Source organism: Colius striatus, chromosome Z, assembly GCF_028858725.1.
Source record: "Colius striatus isolate bColStr4 chromosome Z, bColStr4.1.hap1, whole genome shotgun sequence".
Taxonomy (NCBI): domain Eukaryota; kingdom Metazoa; phylum Chordata; class Aves; order Coliiformes; family Coliidae; genus Colius; species Colius striatus.
This window is the reverse complement of record NC_084790.1, coordinates 63708866-63730979: the sequence shown is the minus strand read 5'-3', so window position 1 is coordinate 63730979 and position 22114 is coordinate 63708866. Positions and strand designations below refer to the sequence as shown.

Sequence of the window (22114 nt, the reverse complement as noted above, 5' to 3'; positions counted from 1 at the left end):
TAGCCTAAAAATTAACAAAGCCTCTTCAGTTTTCCATAAAGAGAACAGAGATGAGGGCCTAGGAAGGGTACTTGTGGATACAATAAAACAAATCTACCGCTGGGAGAACAGGTCTGTTGCGGTTTTGAGAGGCTACTGTTCTTCCCAGCACCTCTAAATAAAACTGCCATGGTCATTGGTTCTATTTTTTATTCTTTATGCTATTGTGAAACCAGTTCTTACAGTAAAGATAGACAGTTTTGACAAAATAGCTTACTTTCTTTTGCAAAGTGTTCCCCAACTTCTAAAGTTTCATAAGCATCAAATACCTGTTCCTTCTGTCTCAATACTCATTCACATTTAAATTTATGCCCATCTACAATCTCTGAGAGATTTTTAGAGCCTTTTTCCATAAGCCTTTAGCAGCTTTGCCTTCTATTCTTCCTCATGATAAGTGTGTATTAGAGCCAAGTAGGATTTAACTTCTAGGTCTCAAAATATTTTGGTATCTTTTTTTTTTTTTTGCTTTCCAACTCATAGGAAACAGAAATTACTGAGATTCACAAAACCCGAAATGAAGTTATTTCTGGTGTTTGCTACACTTAATGAGATGGAAAATAAATCTATTGCCCATCTCATTGTTTGTGGCTTTCTTACTATAGATCACCTAACTAGCTCTTGAAACCTAGTGTTCCTGCCATTTCTTCAGGAACACTGACCAGCAATAGCTTGACCAGCAATAGCTTGAGCCTCCAAGTTGACTGCAAAGCATTGCACAACTTATGACAATAAACATCTCCTGACCTACTTCACTGATATCCCCAGTCTTGTTCTTCCACATTTCATTGTGGGATTCCTAGTAGCAATCTGTGTTGACTGTTGAGAAATACATGCACTTCAGAACACACACTCTCAAACATATGAGAATCTTCAAAGCTGGAAGCTGCCTGAGATGCCTTGCCCTGTACTTCTTTTCCTGTGCTACAAAAGAACAGGATTCTCCAGAAGATTGTGCCAAACCTTTAATCAAGTGGTTATGTAGCAGATTAGAAATCTAAATCAAAGGTTTTATATGATTTGTAATATGTGATAAACTGCTCACAAACATTTTCATCTGAGTCAGCTGTGGCTGGAAAAAAAAAAAAGTGATATGCATCTGTGACTTTCAAATGGCCATCACTAACACTTAACATTCAGCCTAATCTGGACTAGTTAGATCATCTGAGACACCTATTAAACTTTTTGTGGAGAAAGGACAAATAGAGAGGGCTATAAAATGCATTTAAATACTCTTTGTAAAACAAAGCTTGGGTTCTTCAACAGTTTTAAAGTTTAGAGAATTTTAAGTGTTAACTATGCAGTATGTCTCTGTGGCACAATAAAATGCATGCAAGGACCAGGGAAAGCAGTTGAGCTACTTGAAAGCAGTGCTATGCACTTTTCAGGAAACCAGTGGAGGCTTCAGTGTGGAGAAAAGGCACTAGAAAGAAAAACAGTGATTCAAAACCTGAGAGAATTTTTGAACACATGTATATAGGCTTCCAAAAAACATCAAGCTCTACACTTTTATGTCACATTTCTGCAATATCCGAATTGCACCAGTAAATAATCAAACAAGCTTTGTCTCTTATGCATCATTTACTAACACATCGACCTACAGTTATTTCTTCTAGAAGCCAGTGGTCCTTTCAAATAAAACTTCAGATTGCTAAAAAAATCTCTAAAAAATTAAAAACACTGTGGTTTGCTATTCCAGGTTAAAGCACAGAAGAAATATTTTGCAAAGCATGTGTGTTTATTAGACATTCTTGCAAGAGTGTTTTGAATATATCTTTGCACTGTGACTTCATCACCTGGTTTCAGCCACTAAAAGTAAGCTGTGCCAGAATGTCCTTGGATTGAACTCCTGAATCAAAGAGAGTTTTGTCATACTGGGATTGAAATGCTACCTGTTTTACTCCATGGCACTCTTTTCTTTGAGTCACCCTCTGAACATTTTACTGAGTCTAGTGGGACAATTTCCAGTTTTGTTAGGACAGTTCTAATGTATCCCAGCATCCATTAGTTTGTTTGTTTTTTTCCATTTTATATGAACTAAACAGGATGTTCCTGCTCTCACCTTAAGCCATGCGTGGGAATGCATCCTTCTGCAGCACGGCAGCAGGAGACAGGAAGTCTAGCATAGGGTTGTGATGTGACACAAATCATAGGTTTTACTACAAAACGAGACGAACAGTGTATGTTTTGCATTGAATTAATTGTTGGTTATTAAGAGAGGTTCACAAAGCAAATCAGGTAACCTGACACAGATTACATAATACATGCTCAGTTTTCTTTATTCTGGTTTCTATACTTGTGTATACACACCAGAAAAATACTTCAACAGTTTTCTCTAACAATAGCTGCAGATAAATAAGTAGAGAAAGCTGTTTTCTTCTTAGCTGCCTGAAATAGCCCCTGAGTTTTCTCACTGCAGCTATGAACTATCAAAGTGTCCTTCTCTCAGCTCACAATGCTAGCAGACATGTGCATTGCTAAAATTTTATTGCATTTTTTGAACAAATGCATCTCCTATCTCTACTAAATTTTTGTACAGGTAACTAAACCCTACTTGTTTAAAATCCACTTCTCCGATATGAAATAGGTACAAATAATAACAAAAGAAAAACATATCCTGTATCAACGGCAGTTTAAGCTTTAGCTGGATCACAAGAAGCCATTACGATGACTGATAAAAATCATTAACATTGCAACTATCTGATGGAATGCGACAGAAGTCTCAATCCGTCAGACTTCTCGGAGTTTCTCAAGACTTCTGTGAAATTACCTAACCGTGTAGTTCTCAAAGATTTGCCAAAACCTACAGGTGCTGAAAAAGAGGACACTGCATGCCATCTTGTGGGCATCATGAGAATATCAGCACTTAATGCGACAAGCTGGGTTCATGGGAAAAAAAAAAAAAGAAAAAAAAAGAAAAACGCAAGAACGCAAATATGTGTCTCCTTAAATGCGAATTATAACCTGATACACATTTCATTCTATCAAGAAGAAACATAGTCTGGAAAATAGAATTTGTTTTGGTTAATTTGGGCTGAAATTAACAATTTTAGAGGGGCCACATTGTCAAAAGTCTGTCATTCATTAAATAACAATGTACAACTTCACCTTTCGGACTTAAGATACAAGACACTTCCATTACAAAGTATCATTGAAAACACTTACTGTAACAATACTCTCAGTAGGCCTGGAAGCAGCTGAACAGAATATATGTGGTGTTAGCATGTTTGGTGCATCTTCTCTTCCATTTTTCCTTCTTACATGCACACTAGCACCATTCTGTTACTCAGCTACACATATAATGATTCTCAAAGTCAGTGAAAGCTACTCAAGCAGACATAATGAATTTAAACATTAGCATGAAGAGGATGGTGGGGAATTGAGATAAGAGAAAAAAAAATAGAAGAAAGAGGAGGGTAAGTCTAAGGCAAAATCACTTCTAAAAGTAATTTCAGCCTTCTTATGGAAATCAATTTGCATCTTCAGCTTTGACAAACTGGTGGCTCTCAGTGTTTTATAGTATGACATATAAGGTAATTTCTTGGGACGGTTCTCATTTTTAAAGGTTTCTTGGAATGCAATTATATACAAGTACAAGTCATAGGTCTTTCAATGCTCTTAACCATTTAAAAAAAAAAAACACAGCAAACAGAACTAGAGTTAAGTCCCAAAATGTTTTTTGGAGCTTGTACCAAACTGGTAAAATTAGCAAATATGCTCTAGAAGGAAAAGGAGGAAAGGCTGGGAATTAATTTCAAGGACTCTGATGGTATTTCTAAATATAGATATGTGTTTATACACAAATATGCTTATGTGTAGCACAGTACTGCTGAATGGGACTCCAGAACTCAAACGGCATATATACCGCTGTATCATGGTTTGACATGACAGCCTTTTCTGGTAAGGGGGAAGGGGCTGTAAAGATGGCTCTTGTAAGAAGTTGCTTGCAACTCTCCCCAGCTCAGAGCCAGACCCACTTCTGGGGCTGAGCCAATTAGACGCCTCCATGATCACTTTTAAGAAGAAGCTGGAAGAGGAGGCTTCTTCCTCCATTTTTTTTCCTTCTTCTGTCCCTTCTTCTTCTGGCTGCTGGTGGTGCAAGGAGCAGGAACAGTGAGAGAAACAACCATGCAGGCTCCAAGGTCTGTGATGAAAGAGAGGAGGAGGTGTGCTGGAGCAGACACTCCCCTGCATTCTACGGAAAGGACTGGTGAAGGTGAGATTTATTTTCATTTCTTTAAAGACCCCACATCAGCGGTAGAGACTCATTTTGCTAATGACCCTGTATGAGGGGAACAGACTCATGTTGCTAAAGCTGGCCCCAGACCAGGGGCAGCGATTCACTTCCTTAAAGGCCCCAAGCCAGGGACAGTGACTATGGCCAGAAGAGGCCATGTCCCGTGGGAGTGATCCAATCACTTCACTACAGACCCTGAGCCAGGGGCAATGATTTTCTTCTTTAAAACTATGGCTGGAAGAGGCCGTGTCCTGAAGGAGGGACCCTTTATCACTATGGTTGGAGCAGGCCGTGTCCCAAGGAAGGGACTCAATATCCACAGCTGTAACTGTGGGGAGGAACCCACGACAAAGCAGCTCATTAAACTTATGCCCAGAAGAGGCCTTGTCCCGAGAGAGGGACCCTGTAACTGCAGAAACTGCAACGGTGGTGAAGAATCCACGCCAGAGATATTCACCAAGGACTGCATCCTGTGTGAGGGAAGCTGTATCGGCAGTAGCCACAGCTGCTGGAAACAACCCACACCAGAGGAGTTCATTAAGGACTGTGTCCCAGGGGAGGAACCCCGTGTTGGAGCAGTGAAAGAATGCCAGGAGTCGTCCCCATCTGAGAAGATCTGAGCCCATCTGTGAGAGAATGACCACATTCCCCACTCCCTGCCCCCCTGAGCCGTTGAGGGGGGAAGGAGGTAGAGATATCGGGAGCAGTGAGCTGGGCCCAGGAAGAAAGGAAGGATGGGGGAGGGAGATCTTAAAGTGTTGATTGTAATTTTCTCATCATCCTACTCCCTTTTTGCTTTTATTCCATTCTGTTTCTTGTAGAATAAACTTTCCTACTTTCCTCTCTAAGTCGAATACTGGAGTCTGTTTTACCTGGAACAGTAATTGTCAGCGAGCCCTCCCTGCCCTTGTCTTAATCCACAACAACCTTGCTTATCTTTTTACTCCCATTTCACTGGGGCCTCCACCATCCTAACGAAGGTGAGGGTGAATGGGGGCACCAACCGAGGGACTGTCATGGTGCTGCTGTGCTAGCTGAGCCAAACCAGGACATGCTGCTACAGACTGTCTTCACTGTACTTGAGGCAGATTATGGACATTTTTCACACTTAACGCTACTATTTTGAACTAATGCAAGCTTAATTTATTGATCTGGATCGGGGCCACAGAAAAGTGTTAATCACCTGAAGACAATTACAGAGGTTCATCAGCACAGCTGCAACATGAAGTACAACAGAAAACAAGAAGTGAAGGAATGAAGTGCTGAGTTACCCGTTATTTTAAGTATGTAGAGTCAATACAGGATAAGCATTTCTGTCAGTGCTTGGGGGTTTTGGGGTCTGTTTTGTTTTGCCCAAAGGATATCCTTGCATTACCTCGGTAATGACAGAAAAGGATATGAGTGCATGATGGAAAACCAGAGGGGAGTAAACATGCCAGGCTTTTTTTTCAAAGTAAGCAACTAGAGTTTGTTGCTATCACACAGCAAACAGATCTGTTCTCAGACATGTCTGCTGTGCTCTGAAGTATTTGACCTTTTTTGAAAGACAAAGGCAAAACTAGAGCTAACAAGGAAGAAACGGTCATCGTCTCTACGCACGGGCACAAGATGCAGCTCCTCAGACAAGAGGGCTCCGTCATCCCGAGTAGCTGTTGCTGTTTAGTAGCTTTCACTGCACAGAAAGCTCCTGGACTGGCCAGATCCAGCTGCTCTCCGAAAGCCGAGTCCAACCACGCGAGTCGGCAGGAATAAAGAACACTCCCGTGACCTCGACAGCCGGCTACAGCTCGGCCCGAGCACCGCTGCCTACCAGCCAAGGCATCCCGCGGATGAGCTCCGCGAACAACCGACCCCCTCCACACCACGCAGGCTCAGCTTCCCAGGGCGGCCTGTGATACGCGGCAGGAGGTTCCAGCGGCGAGCTCCTTTCCCACCCAGCAAGCGGACGGACGGGTTGGCGCTGCCCGCAACGCGCTCCAAGCAGCAGACGGAGCAAGACTCAAGGCACGCGCCACCGCCCGGGCCCGCGCCGCGCAGCTGCAGCCGACCCGGCGCCCCCGCGGAGGCGCATGCGCAGGCGCTGCCCGCCTTGGGGGGGCGGGGGGGAAGTGGCGGCGTGGGCGAGTCTATTCCGGAGAGGAGGCAACTGCCCGTCGGAGGCTCGTGCGAATCGAAAGCCCGGTTCCTCCCCTCTCTTTGGTATCACCTAGGGCAAGGTGCAGAGCGTCGGGTCGGTTTGGAGGAGCGTTGCGCTGGAGCTGCGGGTGCCTGTGCCATGAGGCACCTGCCGTACTGCCACCGGGGGGAGGTGGTGAAGGGCTTCGGCAGAGGCTCCAAGGAGCTCGGCATCCCCACGGGTGAGCGGGCCGCGCGGGGGAGCGCACCGGACCGCACTGCACTGCGGCGGGGCGAGGGTGCCGCCTCCTGTGAAGGCCAGCGGCCAGGGTTGGCTGCGCCACCCGCGCGGGGCCGGTGCGACCCGCCGCAGACGCTTGTCTCAGGACGGCGGGGTGGCCGGCGTGCCCCGCTGCTGGGCCCCGGCCCGGGCGCTCTGACGGCTGTCACGCCGGCCGCGGAGCGGGGCCGGGCAATCGCGCAGCCGGCGTGACGCGCCCTTTCCCCGGCTCGGATCGGCTTGTGCCCTGTTCTCTTGAACGGGCTTGGTTTGTAGATTTTTTTAAATTTTTTTTTCCCACATTGCTTAGAGTTGTGTGCCCGCCTTTGTGCTATTTCTTCCTCCCACCCCGTTCTGTTCAGCGCTTTCTTTTGGTATTATTTTTTTGTTCGTTTAATCATCTGTCGATCGTCACGCTGATGGCGTACAGGATGTAGATAAGCGATCACATGGACAGTGTGGCCGCTTGGAAAATATCCGTTCCCACCAACCTCAGGCGAGAACAAGAAAGGGAGTAGATACCGGGAATGGCTGTAAAGAAGGAAGTTCGGGAGGAATAATGGAGAGGTTAATAAACAGAGCAGAGTGGGACTTGAACACTGTCGTCTAAATAAGGATAGGTTTGCAATTCAAGTTGAATTTTGGCCTCTCTTAGACACGAAGGCTGCACAGCTTCTAGCAGGCAAGGAAGCTCCATCAGATTGATCTTGAGGTGCCGGCTTTTTGACAGATTCTGTTAATAATAATTTTGTATGTGTAAATTGGGTGTGTGGGAACAAGGCGGGAAAGTTGCTACAGCTCGTGAAATTCATTATTGATGAAAATTCAGTAAACACAAATTCTTTCAAATCGATGCTTCCTGATGAAGAGTGCTACTCACATGGGAAGTACAACTGTGAGAGTAATTTTTGGAAAGGGCTAGATTCGGTCAGAAGGGAATTTTTTTTGCTGTAGGTAGGTAGTTTTCAAAGAAAAACCCAGAAATCCACAGAAGCCTCTGGAAGCGAACCTGTAAGTTGATGTATGGTTAAATCGTCATTCTTTTTGTGTGTTCTATCTTATAGGCAATTCTTTTTCTAACATGTAATTAGTTGTGAGATGCTGTTTTATAGCGCAGAAGAAACCTGATTTTTTTTTTTTTCCTCATCTTTCACCATATTAAAGCTGTGATAGTTATCCTAAGAGTGAATGCATTCTGTCTGGATATATTACATGATTATTATAAATTATTACTGCAGAAAATATGTGTATTATCTATAAGATACAGTATGCATAAGAGATGTGATATTACTACAGGGACTGAGTTGTATGATGCTGTTTTGTCTTGTGTAGTTTGCCCTATGGCATGTCACATCATTCTCATCATCGTTAGAGTTATATTTGTGAATAATATGTAGGTAGAGTTTGGCTGTTAAGTGTTTGCAGATTCTGTTATGTCCTTGACTTACACAAAGTCACTCACATTTTGCACTTTCTAAAATTTCTGCAGCTAACTTTTCTGAGGAAGTAGTCGAATGCTTTCCATCTGATATCTCTACTGGTATATACTATGGATGGGCCTGTGTTGGAAATGGAGACGTGCATAAAATGGTTTTGAGCATAGGGTGGAATCCTTTCTATAAGAATGTTAAGAAATCAGTGGTAAGAATCTTGCTTTGTGTGGGATTTTCATTGTAATAAATAAGCCAGATGTTGAATTTGAATAAACAGAATTTGATCCAGAAATGAGGTCTAGAAATTTTCTTTACTCTTAGAAACATGTTTAGTATCTCTATCATATGTTTGTATTCTGAAAATACAGTAGTGAGAAATTATGCATCTGTAGGTGAATAAAGTTTCCTCTCTACTCCATCATTCCATTTTTTTTTTGAAGTATCTAATTCACACATGTTAATGAAGTGTTTAATTTACAGTATTTCTGCAGTGGTGGTTGCTTTTAGTTTTAATAGCTAATTGCAGATAAACTTGATAGATACATTGAATTTGCTGGTTATGACAGCTCTAGCATGAGCTGGAATATTCTGAGCTATTGTTTACTGCAATCTGTCTGCATTTCAAATAACAGATATTGGAACGTTTAAAAATTTTAATGAATTTGATTCTTCTCTTAAATGATGGACTTGATATATAAGGTGCTGTGGCCTGATGTAGAGAATGAATATTTAAAATGTTGTAATAGTTGGATGGAGGAATCAAATTAAAAACCTGAGCTGTGGCAGCTGTGTTTTTCTTGCTGTCAGGTACTGGTGCTTTTCCCGACTCTTGCAGCACTCTCTTTAAAACACTTTGATTTAAACGTCTCTGTTTCTAAGGTTCTAAGTGTCTGGCGACTCTGTAATGGGCTTGTCTTATACAAATGTATACTTTAAAACAGTTTTTGCAGGTAACTTTGCCGAGCAAGTAGTCCAAAACTTTCTATCTGATATCTGTGCTGGTATATGCTCCGGCTAGGCCTATGCTAGAGAGAGGGATGTGCATAAAATGGTTTTGAGCCTAAGATGAAGCCTTTGCTCTGGCTTGAATTTTATCATTCAATTCCTGTGTGAGCTGACTGTAAAAGCCAGCTATTTCAATCAAAATCTTGATAGTTGTTTGGGTGCATCAGCTTAACAATGAAACATTAAGCTTTACTGCCTTGAAAATCTAACCTCTGAGAACTGGTGAAGTAATGGCTCTCTTTTATTTGTTTGGTTTTTGTTTTTTTTTTTTTTCCTGGCTATCAGAATATTCTTAAATCTGAATTTTTTCTAAAATTCCATGCAAAGTACAATTCTCTCTTCTTAACATAAGCAGAATCCCTAGCCTTTTCATCTTGTGTAATGCATGCTAAACTAAAGGTCTGTTTTATTGTTATGTGTTGGGTAGAATTTGAATTAGGCATTAGGGATACAGAGCAAATAGACTCAAAGTTCATCGTAAATTCCAACTTATTTCTTTTCCTTTAGGAAACGCACATTATCCACAGCTTCAAAGAAGACTTTTATGGAGAGATTCTTAGTATAGTCATAACTGGATACATTCGACCAGAAAAAAACTTTGATTCCTTAGGTCAGTATCACAGTCCCCCTCAAACTAGTCTCTTATGTATCTTATTCACGCAAGCACTGTGTCTTCACTGTCTGTCTTTCCATGTTGAGGTGTTTCATCTGTTTACCTTTGAAATGTCAGTAAAATGTTTTTGTAAGTGATAAACAAAAGTTGCTTTAATTAAAACCCAAACAAAACAGAAACATAGCCCGACATCTTCCAGTGCATCACACAAAAAATTGCATCATCATCCCTTTTCCAAGGAGTAATTTTAAAATCAAGAGCTGGTCATAAAAGCATCAGTGAAGGCTGCTAATTTCTTTTTAAAATGAGTCTCTGTTAGAATTTAAACGGTTCACAAAACTCTGTCGGTCTTTTGCTAAAATATGATTTTGGAACAAGGAGAGGGTAGTGCTTATATTGGTGAAAAGTGCAACTCTGGCATGTTTGGGGGGGAAAAAAAAAGACATTTTGAACACGAAGAATTTGGCCTTTCAAACCTTGTGGGAATAATTTTATTCTACTTCTGTGATTCTTGTCTGATATTCTGTGGTACATCTTACTTTCAGTTGCTATTGTGTGTTTGGAATTCAAACCGACTTTTAAATGTCCCTATTCTTATCTTTTTCAGAGGCGCTCATTTCAGCAATTCATGAAGACATTGAAGAAGCAAAGAGACAGCTTGATTTACCAGAACATCGTAAATTCAAAGAACATAGCTTCTTTCATCTGCCAGAAGGCAAAATAGTGAAAAACCACTGATCAAACCTTTGCTGGTTTATTAATTTCTTTGTTTGCTTTTTATCCCCTGTCATGGAGCTTTTATATTGACACAGCCTTTATAGGTAATTTGTTGTCATGTGTATGTTTAGGTAACTGAGGCTGGAACTACCATACAAGGTTATTTCCATTTCCTTGTGTTAATTCATCATTAACCCGCTCATGCAGAAGGAGTAGAAGGCTGTTTTACATCCTTGCAGATAAGTTGCATATCCTAGAGTTACCAGTCACTCGGAGATCTGAGCACATGTGGAACATGACCAAAGTTAGTTGTGAACTCTTCTGGCACTGAGGTATGGTTAGTACACTTAGTGAAGAAGATCTAGTTTTAATATACAGAATGCTGTTCCAACCTCTTCTCCCAATTTTGTCATTCTTACATCCAGATTTTAGCTAGAAGATTAGAAAATTTGCTATTGATTAGGAAATTTCCTGTGGTGCAGGAAGCCAATGATGAGATAACAATAGCAAGATTAATCCTTTATGGCTCTTATTTTTTATATGCTATACAGCTGTTGTGGGTGAAATTATTTAAGTTTACTTGAAATGGAGGAAATCAGTATTGCTCACTGTTGCTGGAATCTAAGATACACTTCTTCATAGTTAACTGTACACAGGACAACTGTACATAGGACCTGCATGTTTACTTCTGAGGAAGTACTGCAGTGAAATTCAGGAAGTGAATGACAGCATGAAAGTTGATAAGCTTTAAAAGTTCGGGCACAAAAAATGCAGAAGCAATTCCTGTTGCAGAAAGGCAAAAGAGGTAACAAAAAGCAATTTTGGATTTCATGTGCTGCTGACATTTGCTGTAGGAGAGATGAACTTTGGCGTTATTCACTGCACTGACAATAAACTATCTGACTTCATAGAATCATAGAATGGTAGGGATTGGAAGGGACCTGTAGAGATAATGTAGTCCAACTCCTCTGCAGAAGCAGGGTCACCTAGATCAGGTCGCATAGGAACATGTCCAGGCGGGTCTTGAAGAAAAATCTTCAAGACTGACCTTTTTGTAAGGCACAGGAAAATAACACCTCTTTGCAGCAGGTGCAGGTTTTGGCTGACCAAGCAGTCTAATACACAAGCAAAAACCTTTGAGAGATTAGTGGAATAATATATTACCATGACAGTGGATATTCGTTATTTACTACAAGTAATTGCAGCTGGCCCTGCTCTAGAAAGTAGGGCTAGGGAATATTGTCAGAATTGATAATAACTCGGAAGGTACATACTTAAGGTATGTAATGTGTGATTCCAAATCTCTTTTTTTTTTTTTTTTTTTTTTTTTTTTTTTTTGCACTGACAAATTTTTCAATCTACCGCTTATTTGAACTAGGTAAGCTGCAGTGACTTTTGTCACGTTCATAGTCAGACAACGTTGGCTTGTGGTGTGACTGGAACATTTTCTGAAATTCAGAGTGGTTCTGTGGGTATGTCTCATCAGCAGTTCTGTGTCTCAGCTACCATATGCAGTTTGGAATGCACTGTTTCTCTAGTGCAATTCTATGAGTATACTCCTTATCCTATCCTGTTTGAGTCCTACTTTTCACTCTTCAGGTTTAAGACAGTTTTAGCAAGGTAGCTGTTTGGGTCTTTGTGCCAAGTGCTGTCAGGATGTTAGTTCCACTTCATATGGTTTTAACTTTGAACCAATATCATAGGATATTATTAGGAAAAAGGTCTTGAGCAAATCAAGGACTTGGGTTTGCTCTGTAGGAATTCAGGAGAGACTTGAATTCATTTCAATGAATTGTTCACCAGCAGATACAGAGGGAGTTCAGGAAGAGGGATGGGGATGTGTTATCAGCAGTTAGATATACTTTCTGTTAAGGGAGAATAAAATAGTTTAGTAGACTTTTACTATATAAGCTGGAAACTGTATTTTTTAGAAGTCTGTAAAAGAATTGTCTTTCAAGAGTGACAGCTGGGGCTTTTTATGTTTGAAAACGTAGGAATGGAGACTTTTCTTTTGTTCTTTGAAAAGATTTGACACATTGAAATTGCAGTAATGTAAAAATCCTATATTTTGAAGACTAAGCAAAAGTCACACTAGTCGACTGAATGTATTTAAAGAAGAAATTGTTGTTCATCATGGTACTATAGCTAAACACTCATAGCCTTTAAAGTTGGGGGTTTTTTGTCAGTAATTTCATGCCTGTATTGTGAAAATGATGGTGCCTTAAGCTGATTGTCTCAAGAATACTTTTCTGTGTCTGCTAATAAATGCTGCTATCGAAAATTCATTTCACTGTTTGGTTGTGGAACCACTGTGCTGTTGAAAGAGAACAAGGGCAAAGAGAAAACTTGAAGAAATGTTAGTTTGCTCTCAAATCATAGCTGCAGTGTGATGTGTGGAGTTCTGGTTGACAGCAAACTAAACATGAGCCATCGATGTGCCTTTGTGGCCAAGAAGGCCAACAGCATCTTGGGATGCATCAAGAAGAGTGTAGCCAGGAGGTCAAGAGAGGTTCTCCTTCCCCTCTACTCTGCCCTAGTGAGGCCTCATCTGGAGTCCTGTGTCCAGTTCTGGGCTCCCCAGCTCAAGAGGGACAGAGAACTTCTAGAGAGAGTCCAGCACAGAGGGACAGGGCTGCCAAGATGATCAGGGGACTGGAACATCTTCCTTATGAGGAAAGGCTACAGGAGCTGGGGCTGTTTAGTCTAGAGAAGAAGAGACTGAGGGGGGATCTCACTGATATTATTTTAAAATACCTAAATATCTAGCAATTTTTCTTTTGTATATGGTGATGGGAGAAGGGGTAATAGAAAGAAGCTGGAACACAAAAAATTCCACTTAACCATAAACAGCTATTTCACTGTAGCAGTGATGGAGCTCTGGCACAGGCTGCCCAGGGAGAGTATGAAGTCTCCTTCTTCTGGAGGTTTTCAGAACCCGCCTGGACTTGTTCTGTGCAACCTGGTCTAGGTGGACATGCTTTAGCAAGGGGAGTTGGACTGGATGATCTCTAATAGTCCTTTCCAACACCTACCATTTTATGATTCTGTGTGGGTACACTGAACTGTTCATTTTGTCCTCAAGTTAGAGAAAATATTATTGTATTAATTAGGCTGAATGTACCTGTCCATGTCATTTAAGAGAAAATATTATATATCAACTGTTTAAGCTCAAAACATAATTCCTAGCACAATGCAAACTTTATGAAGGGTTATATTTTTGTATCATGTACAAGTAACTATGTCAGTTGATGTTGCTGCACTGTACCATTAATAAAGGAACTGTAATTGACAGAGTTATCTTTCTTGTACCAGGTTCCTTTTGCCATGCCTAGGGAAGCAGGTTGTCTCAGTGTTAACTCAAAGCTTTGTGAGGATGTTTGCCCAACAATCCAGGCTGACAGAAAACAGTAGTGGAATGTTGTTCAGCCTTCCTGCTGTGTCTGAAAACTGGCCTCACTCCTGAGACTTCTGTGCAAGAGTCAGAACTTAAGGGAGCTCAATCTTAGAAGTCACAGTCTGCAACCTGTGAGTGAAGTTATCTATACACTTACTTTCAAAACTTTGTAAAACGGATTCTTTCTTTTAGGATTTGGATGGCAGAAGTTGCATTCTTGTGTTTTGTTTCAACTAGTACACTTTTGTGTAGATTAGGACAAAGATTTATCATCTGCTGCTGCTGAAGGAGAGTTAAATCTGTGTCTTAAAACATATTATTGTGGCTCTAGCCTATTTTGGGATTACTCTTATCCCTTTACTCTTGGTAACTGTTTGTATGTAGAGATTTATACAACCTCTGCCAAGCATTGCAAAATGTAGTTCACGTGAATGTAGAACACACTGTGGTGGTAAGCATCGCTTTTGTTTTGTCACATGCAGTGGACTTTTCAGTGTAGGTTGTTACCTGCTAGAAATCATGTTTTTCACAACAGGGTGCCCAGACTAGAGTTACAGATTTGAGATAAATCCTCACCATCTATGTTTTTCAGGGTTTCAACACTTGGTACGAGTATTTCCAAGCATCTAGGTTTCCTACAAGTTTTCTTTCTAGCATTTAAAATGAAATTTAAAAATATCAGAGTACGTTCACATGTCTTTTGTAAAGAATATGCTTTACGTAGAGTTATAACCCTTTTTTTTCTTACACATACTTGTGTTTTCTGAAGGAAAAAGAAAGGTCTAAAAAAAACCCAAACAAACCCAAAACCAACAAAACCCACCACACCAAAAAAACCAAACCCCTAATAAGCACCAGGCTGTACTTGCTGTTGTGATGGGAGAACACATTATCTGCTCTTCCAGAAGATTTGTGTAGCTTTGTGGCCTCTTGGTTTTCAAATGGACTGGAGCTCTCAAAATGTTACTATCAACTCCAGTTGTCACCTAATTAAGTGCATAACTGAAAGTAATAATCTCGAGCTATAATGGTTGGGAAGTTCTTTGGCTTCTCCTTTGTGGCTTAGTATCTCTTACATGCATCTGTTTCGTTAAGCAGGTCTTCACAGCTGTACACAAAAGAACAAAAATAGAAGTATTTAAAGATAAGTCATCTTGAACTCAGTCAGGAGCATTCTGTATTGTTCATATTTTGTTCATAAGAGTTTGGTGTACAAATCACAGGAGAAAAAAGCCTACAAGTAGGTGCTTCTTGTCCTGATGTCTCCTGGACTTTTTATTCACCTACAGAATGACCTGAGTTTCACATTATACCCAATGAACTGTTACTCCATATGCAAGCTGTGTACTCAAAACCTCCCTTCCCTAGAAAAGCAAATAAAGCAATATTGCAAGAGAAAAAAAAAAGACACCTAACTTCCCTTCAAAAACATACTGAGCACCGCAGTCAAAGCAGAAAACTGTTTGTCATCACAAAATCAACAGCAAGGAGTCAACAGCAGGAGGTCAAAAATTAAGACCAGACTGAGCCTGGTCTTTATGTAAACATAAAATGCCATTCAGCAGGATCTCGACCAGCCTGAGAGTTGGGCAGAGAGGAACCTCGTGAGGTTCAACAAGGACAAGTGTAGAGTCCTGTACCTGGGAAGGAACAATCCCATGCACCAGTACAGGCTGGGGGTCGAACTGCTGAAGAGCAGCACTGCAGAGAGAGACCTGGGAGTCCTGATTGATAATAATCTAAGCATGAGCCAGCAGTGTGCCCTCATGGCTGAGAAAGCACAGTGGGCCAAGGGAGGTTCTTCTCCCTCTCTCCTCTGCCCTGGTGAGGCCTCCTCTGGAGTCCTGTGTCCAGTTCTGGGCTCCTCAGCTCAAGAGGGACAGAGAACGTCTGGAGAGAGTCCAGTGCAGGGCCACCAAGATGATCAGGGGAATGGAACATCTTTCATATGAGGAAAGGCTGCGGTAACTGGGGCTGTTTAGTCTGGAGGAGGCTGAGGGGAGATCTTATTTACAAATATCTAAAGGGTAGGTGTCAGGAGGTTGGGACATCCATTTTTTCTATAGTAGCTAGCAACAGGACAAGGGGTAATGTGATGAAGCTGGAACACAAAAAGTTCCACTTAAAAAACTATTTCACTGTTCAGGTGGCGGAGCAGTGGAACAGGGCCATGTTCTTATGTGACCAGATCTAGGTGAACCTGCTTCTGCAGAGGGGTTGGAGTAGATGATCTTTAAAGGTCCCTTCCAACCCTACCATTCTATGATTCTATGATTCTAAGAAAAACAACATGTAAATAAGCTCTTTAGCATTATATCACCATAAGAGTCACTAGCACTGTGAAAGCCACAGAACTATTCTGGGCTGCTCTAACTAGAAGTCCTGTCTGAACCAGATTCAGCACTCAAGAAAATACATGCCTGTACATGGATACATATTGTAACTACTTTCAAACATAGCACATAGAATTTCATGCATTTTTTTGTCTTTTGCTTTGAAGACTGGATCACTGACAGTGCCAACAGTGAAGACAAAGCAAATGGATGGGCTTCCAATGAAACATTTTTCCTAGGTTCCTGTCAATTACACACAGAAATTGTATGAAAGTATATATATGATGATGTTGTTGCTGTAGATATGTGTGTAGCTGCCAGCACAAGACCAGATTAGGGCTAGCCCAAAGTAACATCCCTGAAATACTTTGAGTAGCACCAAGTCTCTGTGATAAGCTGTTTTTCTCTCTACTTCTGTTTCTGCTAGCAAGGGCAAGATATCACTTTCCAGAATCCTTTAAATTCAGTTTTCAACCAAGTTGATTAATTGCTTTTTAGAATTAATTTAGAATTGCTGCTCTCCCCACTGACACCTCTGCTTTCCACTGGTATCTTATTGCATATTATATGAGAAAGCATGTGTGTGTGTGGAACATCTTGAACTTAAACTTCGGTATCCCTTTCATCCACTGACAGTGAGTGTAAAAGGAGGAGGAAAATCATACACTACCAATATACTTCCAAGGTGATCTCAGTCTTTAGTGGAGATGACACAGTTGGAGAGCCATCTTTCAAACCAAGATTCTTGGAAAAAAGAATGAGTATTTTTGAAGACATAAAAAGTCAAAACACACACAAAATTGTGCTGAAACATGACTGAATTAAAGATACGTTATTATGGACTTAGAGCAAAAAACCCCTAACTTGATTGAGGAAATATCACAGCATCCACAGTGTATATTTCTCCTTCTAAGTCCTCATCATGTGAATTATCTCAGGAGTCAACACAGTCTTCTGCAGGCAAGAGTTGTAAGTAAGGAATATTAAGAGTATAAAAATATGCCAATGTTAAGCCAAGACCAAAGGAAGTTAATAATCCATCAATGCAATAATCTGGTTAATAGCAAGGTGGAGATAGAGTGCAGCAATATGGCAAAACAGAGTTCTCTGAAATCACAGGTTTCATACCTTGAAGAATTTACCACATTTCAGTCCTTTTAATTTTGTTAAAATTTAGAACAACTAGTGAGTTTAAGACCTCTCTGAAAATGAGAAGTAATATACATACTCTGAAAGGGCTTGGATTTTCTAATTTAGATTTTAACTGCAGGAAGAAATAAGTATTAACAGAAATTAAATAGCTCTTGCAAGAATCTTGTACTCCTGATACTCATAGTAATATTTACCATAACACTTGTAAAGATTCTACTGCTTTTCCTGATCTCAGCATAAGTGGACTGACAGACCAACAGGCTCTTACTGGAAAGTTTTTGCACTAAACTCCATTTCTTGGAATTACACAGACCTGAAATCCCCCTACTAAATTTCCAGCTTAAATATATGTCCTGGGAAAGTAATAAAGCAAATTTAATACTGCTTAAGCACATGGTATTCCACTGTTGTGGTTTGTTTTTTTGGGTTTTTTTAATGGCAACGGTGAACATATACATGTCAAAGAGCACAAGAAAACTAGAACAGAGGAACTGCCACCCTATTCTTAAAGGGGAAAAAACCCCTCCACTGAATATAAATCACAAAGGATAACTCTCAGCTAGTACGAAGTCCAATAAAATAAGATAATAAAAAAAGATTCATTTTTGTCTGCGGTACTATATGAGGGGCACAAGAAAAGTAACATAGATGATCACTCAAAGACCAAAGTCTACCCTGCATGCTAGCAGAAATTTCCCTGGGGACTCAAAAGAGGTCAAAGGAGGCTATTCTAGCATTATTGCATGACTTCACAACCTGTAGAATACTGAAACACTCTTTCAGAATTCAGACACCCTGATACTTACTGCAAGGAGAGTGAAAGTGTAACGTTTCTCCCCTTGAACTCCATTATTAGTTTCTGAAAGAGTAGTACTTTTTCTGCATTACATGACACCTTAAAAAGTCTTCTGAAGTGAGAAAGCCAACACCATTCTCTTAAAATTTGCCTGAGTAAAATAAAGACACAGCTTTGGAAATACTTATGGACTGGATTCCAAGCACATGATCAACTGACTGCACCACTTATCTCTAAGGAAAGAAAATAAGAAGCATTCCTAAACCATTTTTTTCTCACTCCTACACCAAAGAAACAGATTAACTTCAAGTCTAAATTAGTGGGCCATCCACACTCCAAACTTCTCTGAAAGCCTATTGACTGACATTTGTTGAGACACTCTGGACTAAGCAAGTAAGGCATGTATATTTAAACAGATGCTTCTCTCTAGATTTTTAAGAGATAATTAAAACCATTAGAGTGCACTGAAGATTCATTTGGGAATTACAAAAAGTAAAGAAATGCATATTCCTGAGATAAACGGTAGGGCTACATACTGCGTACCAGGAAAAAAAATCACAAACAAAGAAACCCCCAAACAAACAAAAACCCTGAACAATTACCCACTAAACATGAACTGGATGACAGATGGATACTGGATGCAAGCAAATTACATAGAAGTGATGATGTTCGTGACTATTTCTTATTTTAGATGATTGCAGAGGTGAACTATTAGCTATATTCTCATGTAGGTGTTACTTAACCATTCCAGTGTTGGAACTGTAGTACTGAAATTCCGATGGACCCACATTTTCTTAGATGTATGTTCTTACATTCAACTGAAACACGAAAGTTTTAATGCCAAAAAATTCTTTCCAGCTGAACATAAAAAGACTTGATGAAAGCATTTTATGGTGAGCAGCACAAGCTTCCTCATCTGAGATGCATTTACTTCTTTGTTCCAGCAAGGATATTCTACCTCCTTTCCTTTCCTTTCCTTTCCTTTCCTTTCCTTTCCTTTCCTTTCCTTTCCTTTCCTTTCCTTTCCTTTCCTTTCCTTTCCTTTCCTTTCCTTTCCTTTCCTTTCCTTTCCTTTCCTTTCCTTTCCTTTCCTTTCCTTTCCTTTCCTTTCCTTTCCTTTCCTTTCCTTTCCTTTCCTTTCCTTTCCTTTCCTTCCCTTCCCTTCCCTTCCCTTCCCTTCCCTTCCCTTCCCTTCCCTTCCCTTCCCTTCCCTTCCCTTCCCTTCCCTCCCCTCCCCTCCCCTCCCCTCCCCTCCCCTCCCCTCCCCTCCCCTCCCCTCCCCTCCCCTCCCCTCCCCATCTATCATGATGAAATAGTCACACATGTAGCTCTTAATGAGGGTATTTACCATGTGCACATAGTTGTTTCAGTGTCTATTCAGCATACTCAGTACTCAGCGTCTGGAATACAGAGTTCTGTGGATATAGCCGGAGCACGGCAATGAACAGCTCTGCAAGTCTGGAACAAGTACCCGAGCTACATGATCCTGGCTGAAACATGGCCTTTTAGCGCACCGAGGCCAGGGACTCTGCTCCCTGTGAACACAAGAGGGTGCTGGTTGCTTTGTGGAGATTTTTGCTTTGGCAATAACACTGTCCCAGTTTTGAAATGGGAGTCTAGAAGGAAATCTGCTGCCCTGATTAACTATGAGCTGAGAATTGAGGAGATCTGATGGAGCTAAGCAGGTTGGATGAAATCTCTGAAGGACCTAATCAAGTAAGCTTCCCTAATAGTGTTGAAGTTGCAGATGGGCATCATGGCTTTTCTGTTTGGAACCCTCTGCCGACTTTCTTTATCTGGCTTAAAGAGAGTAGTATTAAAAAAGGATGCAGTATCATTGTGACATTGTAACATCATTGTGTTACGGAACTGGACGTTTGGATAAAGTTGGAACAGATTCCACCTGGGTGACATTTCTGCAAAGCCATTGCAGCTCCAAAATAATGGTAGGGATCCTTCATGCCCCCAGAATTGTGAATGACAATTTCTATTCCATTTTGGCCTGTTTTGTTACTGAATTATGAGATTATGATCAGGCACAGCTGATGAATCTACTTATGAATTCTTGCATCCTGTTCTGTAAACACAGCAGAAGAAGGAAATTATGGAGAAGGCCTCATGTATGTGCTTTGTTGGGGATATTTTGGCAACCAATATAGAAATGGCCCTACCCAGTGGCTGTATCATGTATATGATGCCTGTAAAACAGCATATCTGCAAAGACAAGCAGCTGGCTGCCCTGATTAGCAAATTCCTTTGGTAGTGACTTCAATCAGCCTGCCCAAAGATGTACTGCTGAAACCAAAATCGGTTGAGATATAGAGCATGGAAAGAATAGTAGGAATCTGAAAATGGACATGAGATGCACAGAGACTTGTGTTTTTCATGCTATTTTTTTATGAATGGTAAGAATTTATTAATAACTCTTTTGATGATAAAACAGAGATAACAAAAGAAACATTTAGTTGATGGTTCATGGAAACTGTAGCTATCCCTTCTAAAGAAGAGACACGAATTTGCATTTATGGTCAACTCTTATATTTATTGTGGTTAACAAAAGATTAATTTTGACATGGAGGAGCTGAGGAAGGATTATGAAACCAAAGAGATTTCATAAGAAACTATCAGGGAAATCAGGATGGATCCAGTAGCCCAAGAGAAGTGAGGCTGCAGCAGCTCCATGTCCATATGACCAACTACTAGTGAGGCTGGGCCTATAATCCCAGCAGACATGTGCACACAGAACATGTGTACACAACACATATATGCATATTTACACATGGACCACCACACAGATTACACAGACACACACATAGAAAACTCATAGAGAATCTGTCCTGGTTTAGCAAGGAGCAGCTTTTGGCTTAGTAACGGGGAGCGGGTTGCAGTGAAGACCCGGTAAAGAGTTTGCGGACTCTCCCCCGGCTCCTGGGTTCACACCCACCTCCGGCCCGGCTGGGCCAATCTGGCGCCTCTGCCATCACTGTTTAGGGGACGGGAATTTGAAATGCGAGTCAGGAGGTGTAAGAGTGATACAAGATGGAGGCGACCACGTGGACCCTTCAGCCAGAGAAGGAGGAAGGAAGGAGAAGCAATAGACCAGAGACTCCTCTGCAAGCCGTGGCGAGAATGCAGCTGTGCCCCTGCAACCTATGGAGATCCATGGCAGGACCGAGAGTTACCAGCAGCTCTATGTGAGTGAGCCCGGACGGGCGAGGGACTGTGTGGGGAGACGGCCATGGCCCAGGCCGTGCTGGAGAGCCTGTGTGCCGCAGAGCAGCCCCACACGAGAGGCAGAGAGGAGCTGCAGCCTTTGGAATGAGTGCGCGTCGGAGCAGCCCGTGCAGGGCTGCCGTGTGTGTGAGTTACCCCACGGACTCGCAGGGAGGACTGGTGTGGAGTTCACCCGTCCTGAGGAGGGACAAACGGCAGAAGCTATCGGGAACAGACTAACTGAAACCCCCACTGCCTGCCCCCCCCGAACCGTTCAGGGGGGAACAGGGTAAAAACCCCGGGATCAGGGCTCTGAGCCCGGGAAGAGGGGAGGTGTGGCAAGGAGGTGTTAAGCTCTCCCTGCCCTGTGGCAATTCTCAGCCTCTTTGGTACTTGAGGCTAATTGTGGTCTTTTGTTCCCTGATGGGCCTAAACCAGGACAAAATCATAGAATCACAGAATGGTAGGGGTTTAAAGGGACGCCTAGAGATCAACCCCTTGCCTAAAGCAAGTTCACCTTGATGAGGTAATGTAGGAATGTGTCCAGGTCTGTTTGAGAAACTCCTGAAAGGGAGATTCCACACCCTTCCTGGGCAGCCTGTTCCAGTACTCTGTCACCCTCACAATAAAATAGTTTTTCCTTGTGTTTAAATGGAACTTTTTGTATTCCAGCTTTTGTCCATTACCCCTTCTCCTGTTACTGAACACTACAGAAGAAAGCATTATCCCATTCTCTTGACATGCACCTTTTAGATACTTGTGTTAATGAGATCCTTCCTTCATCTTCTCT

General features: G+C 41.5%; 1 protein-coding gene across 1 annotated transcript; it reads left to right on the top strand.

Moving 5' to 3' along the window:
* Nucleotides 1-6386: 6386 nt before the first annotated feature.
* On the top strand, nucleotides 6387-13725 carry RFK (riboflavin kinase). The gene is made up of 4 exons (XM_062019138.1): nucleotides 6387-6630; nucleotides 8158-8309; nucleotides 9614-9716; nucleotides 10327-13725. The coding sequence occupies exons 1-4, from the start codon at nucleotides 6549-6551 to the stop codon at nucleotides 10455-10457; spliced, it is 468 nt and encodes a 155-aa protein (XP_061875122.1). The 5' UTR covers nucleotides 6387-6548; the 3' UTR covers nucleotides 10458-13725.
* Nucleotides 13726-22114: the final 8389 nt, after the last annotated feature.

Excerpts from the sequence above, each read along its gene's own strand:
- RFK (XM_062019138.1), top strand. The coding sequence starts at position 6,549 with ATGAGGCACCTGCCGTACTGCCACCGGGGGGAGGTGGTGAAGGGCTTC. Across the intron at positions 6,631-8,157 it reads GGAGCTCGGCATCCCCACGG|CTAACTTTTCTGAGGAAGTA; the intron begins GTGAGCGGGCCG and ends AAATTTCTGCAG. Across the intron at positions 9,717-10,326 it reads AAAAAACTTTGATTCCTTAG|AGGCGCTCATTTCAGCAATT; the intron begins GTCAGTATCACA and ends TATCTTTTTCAG.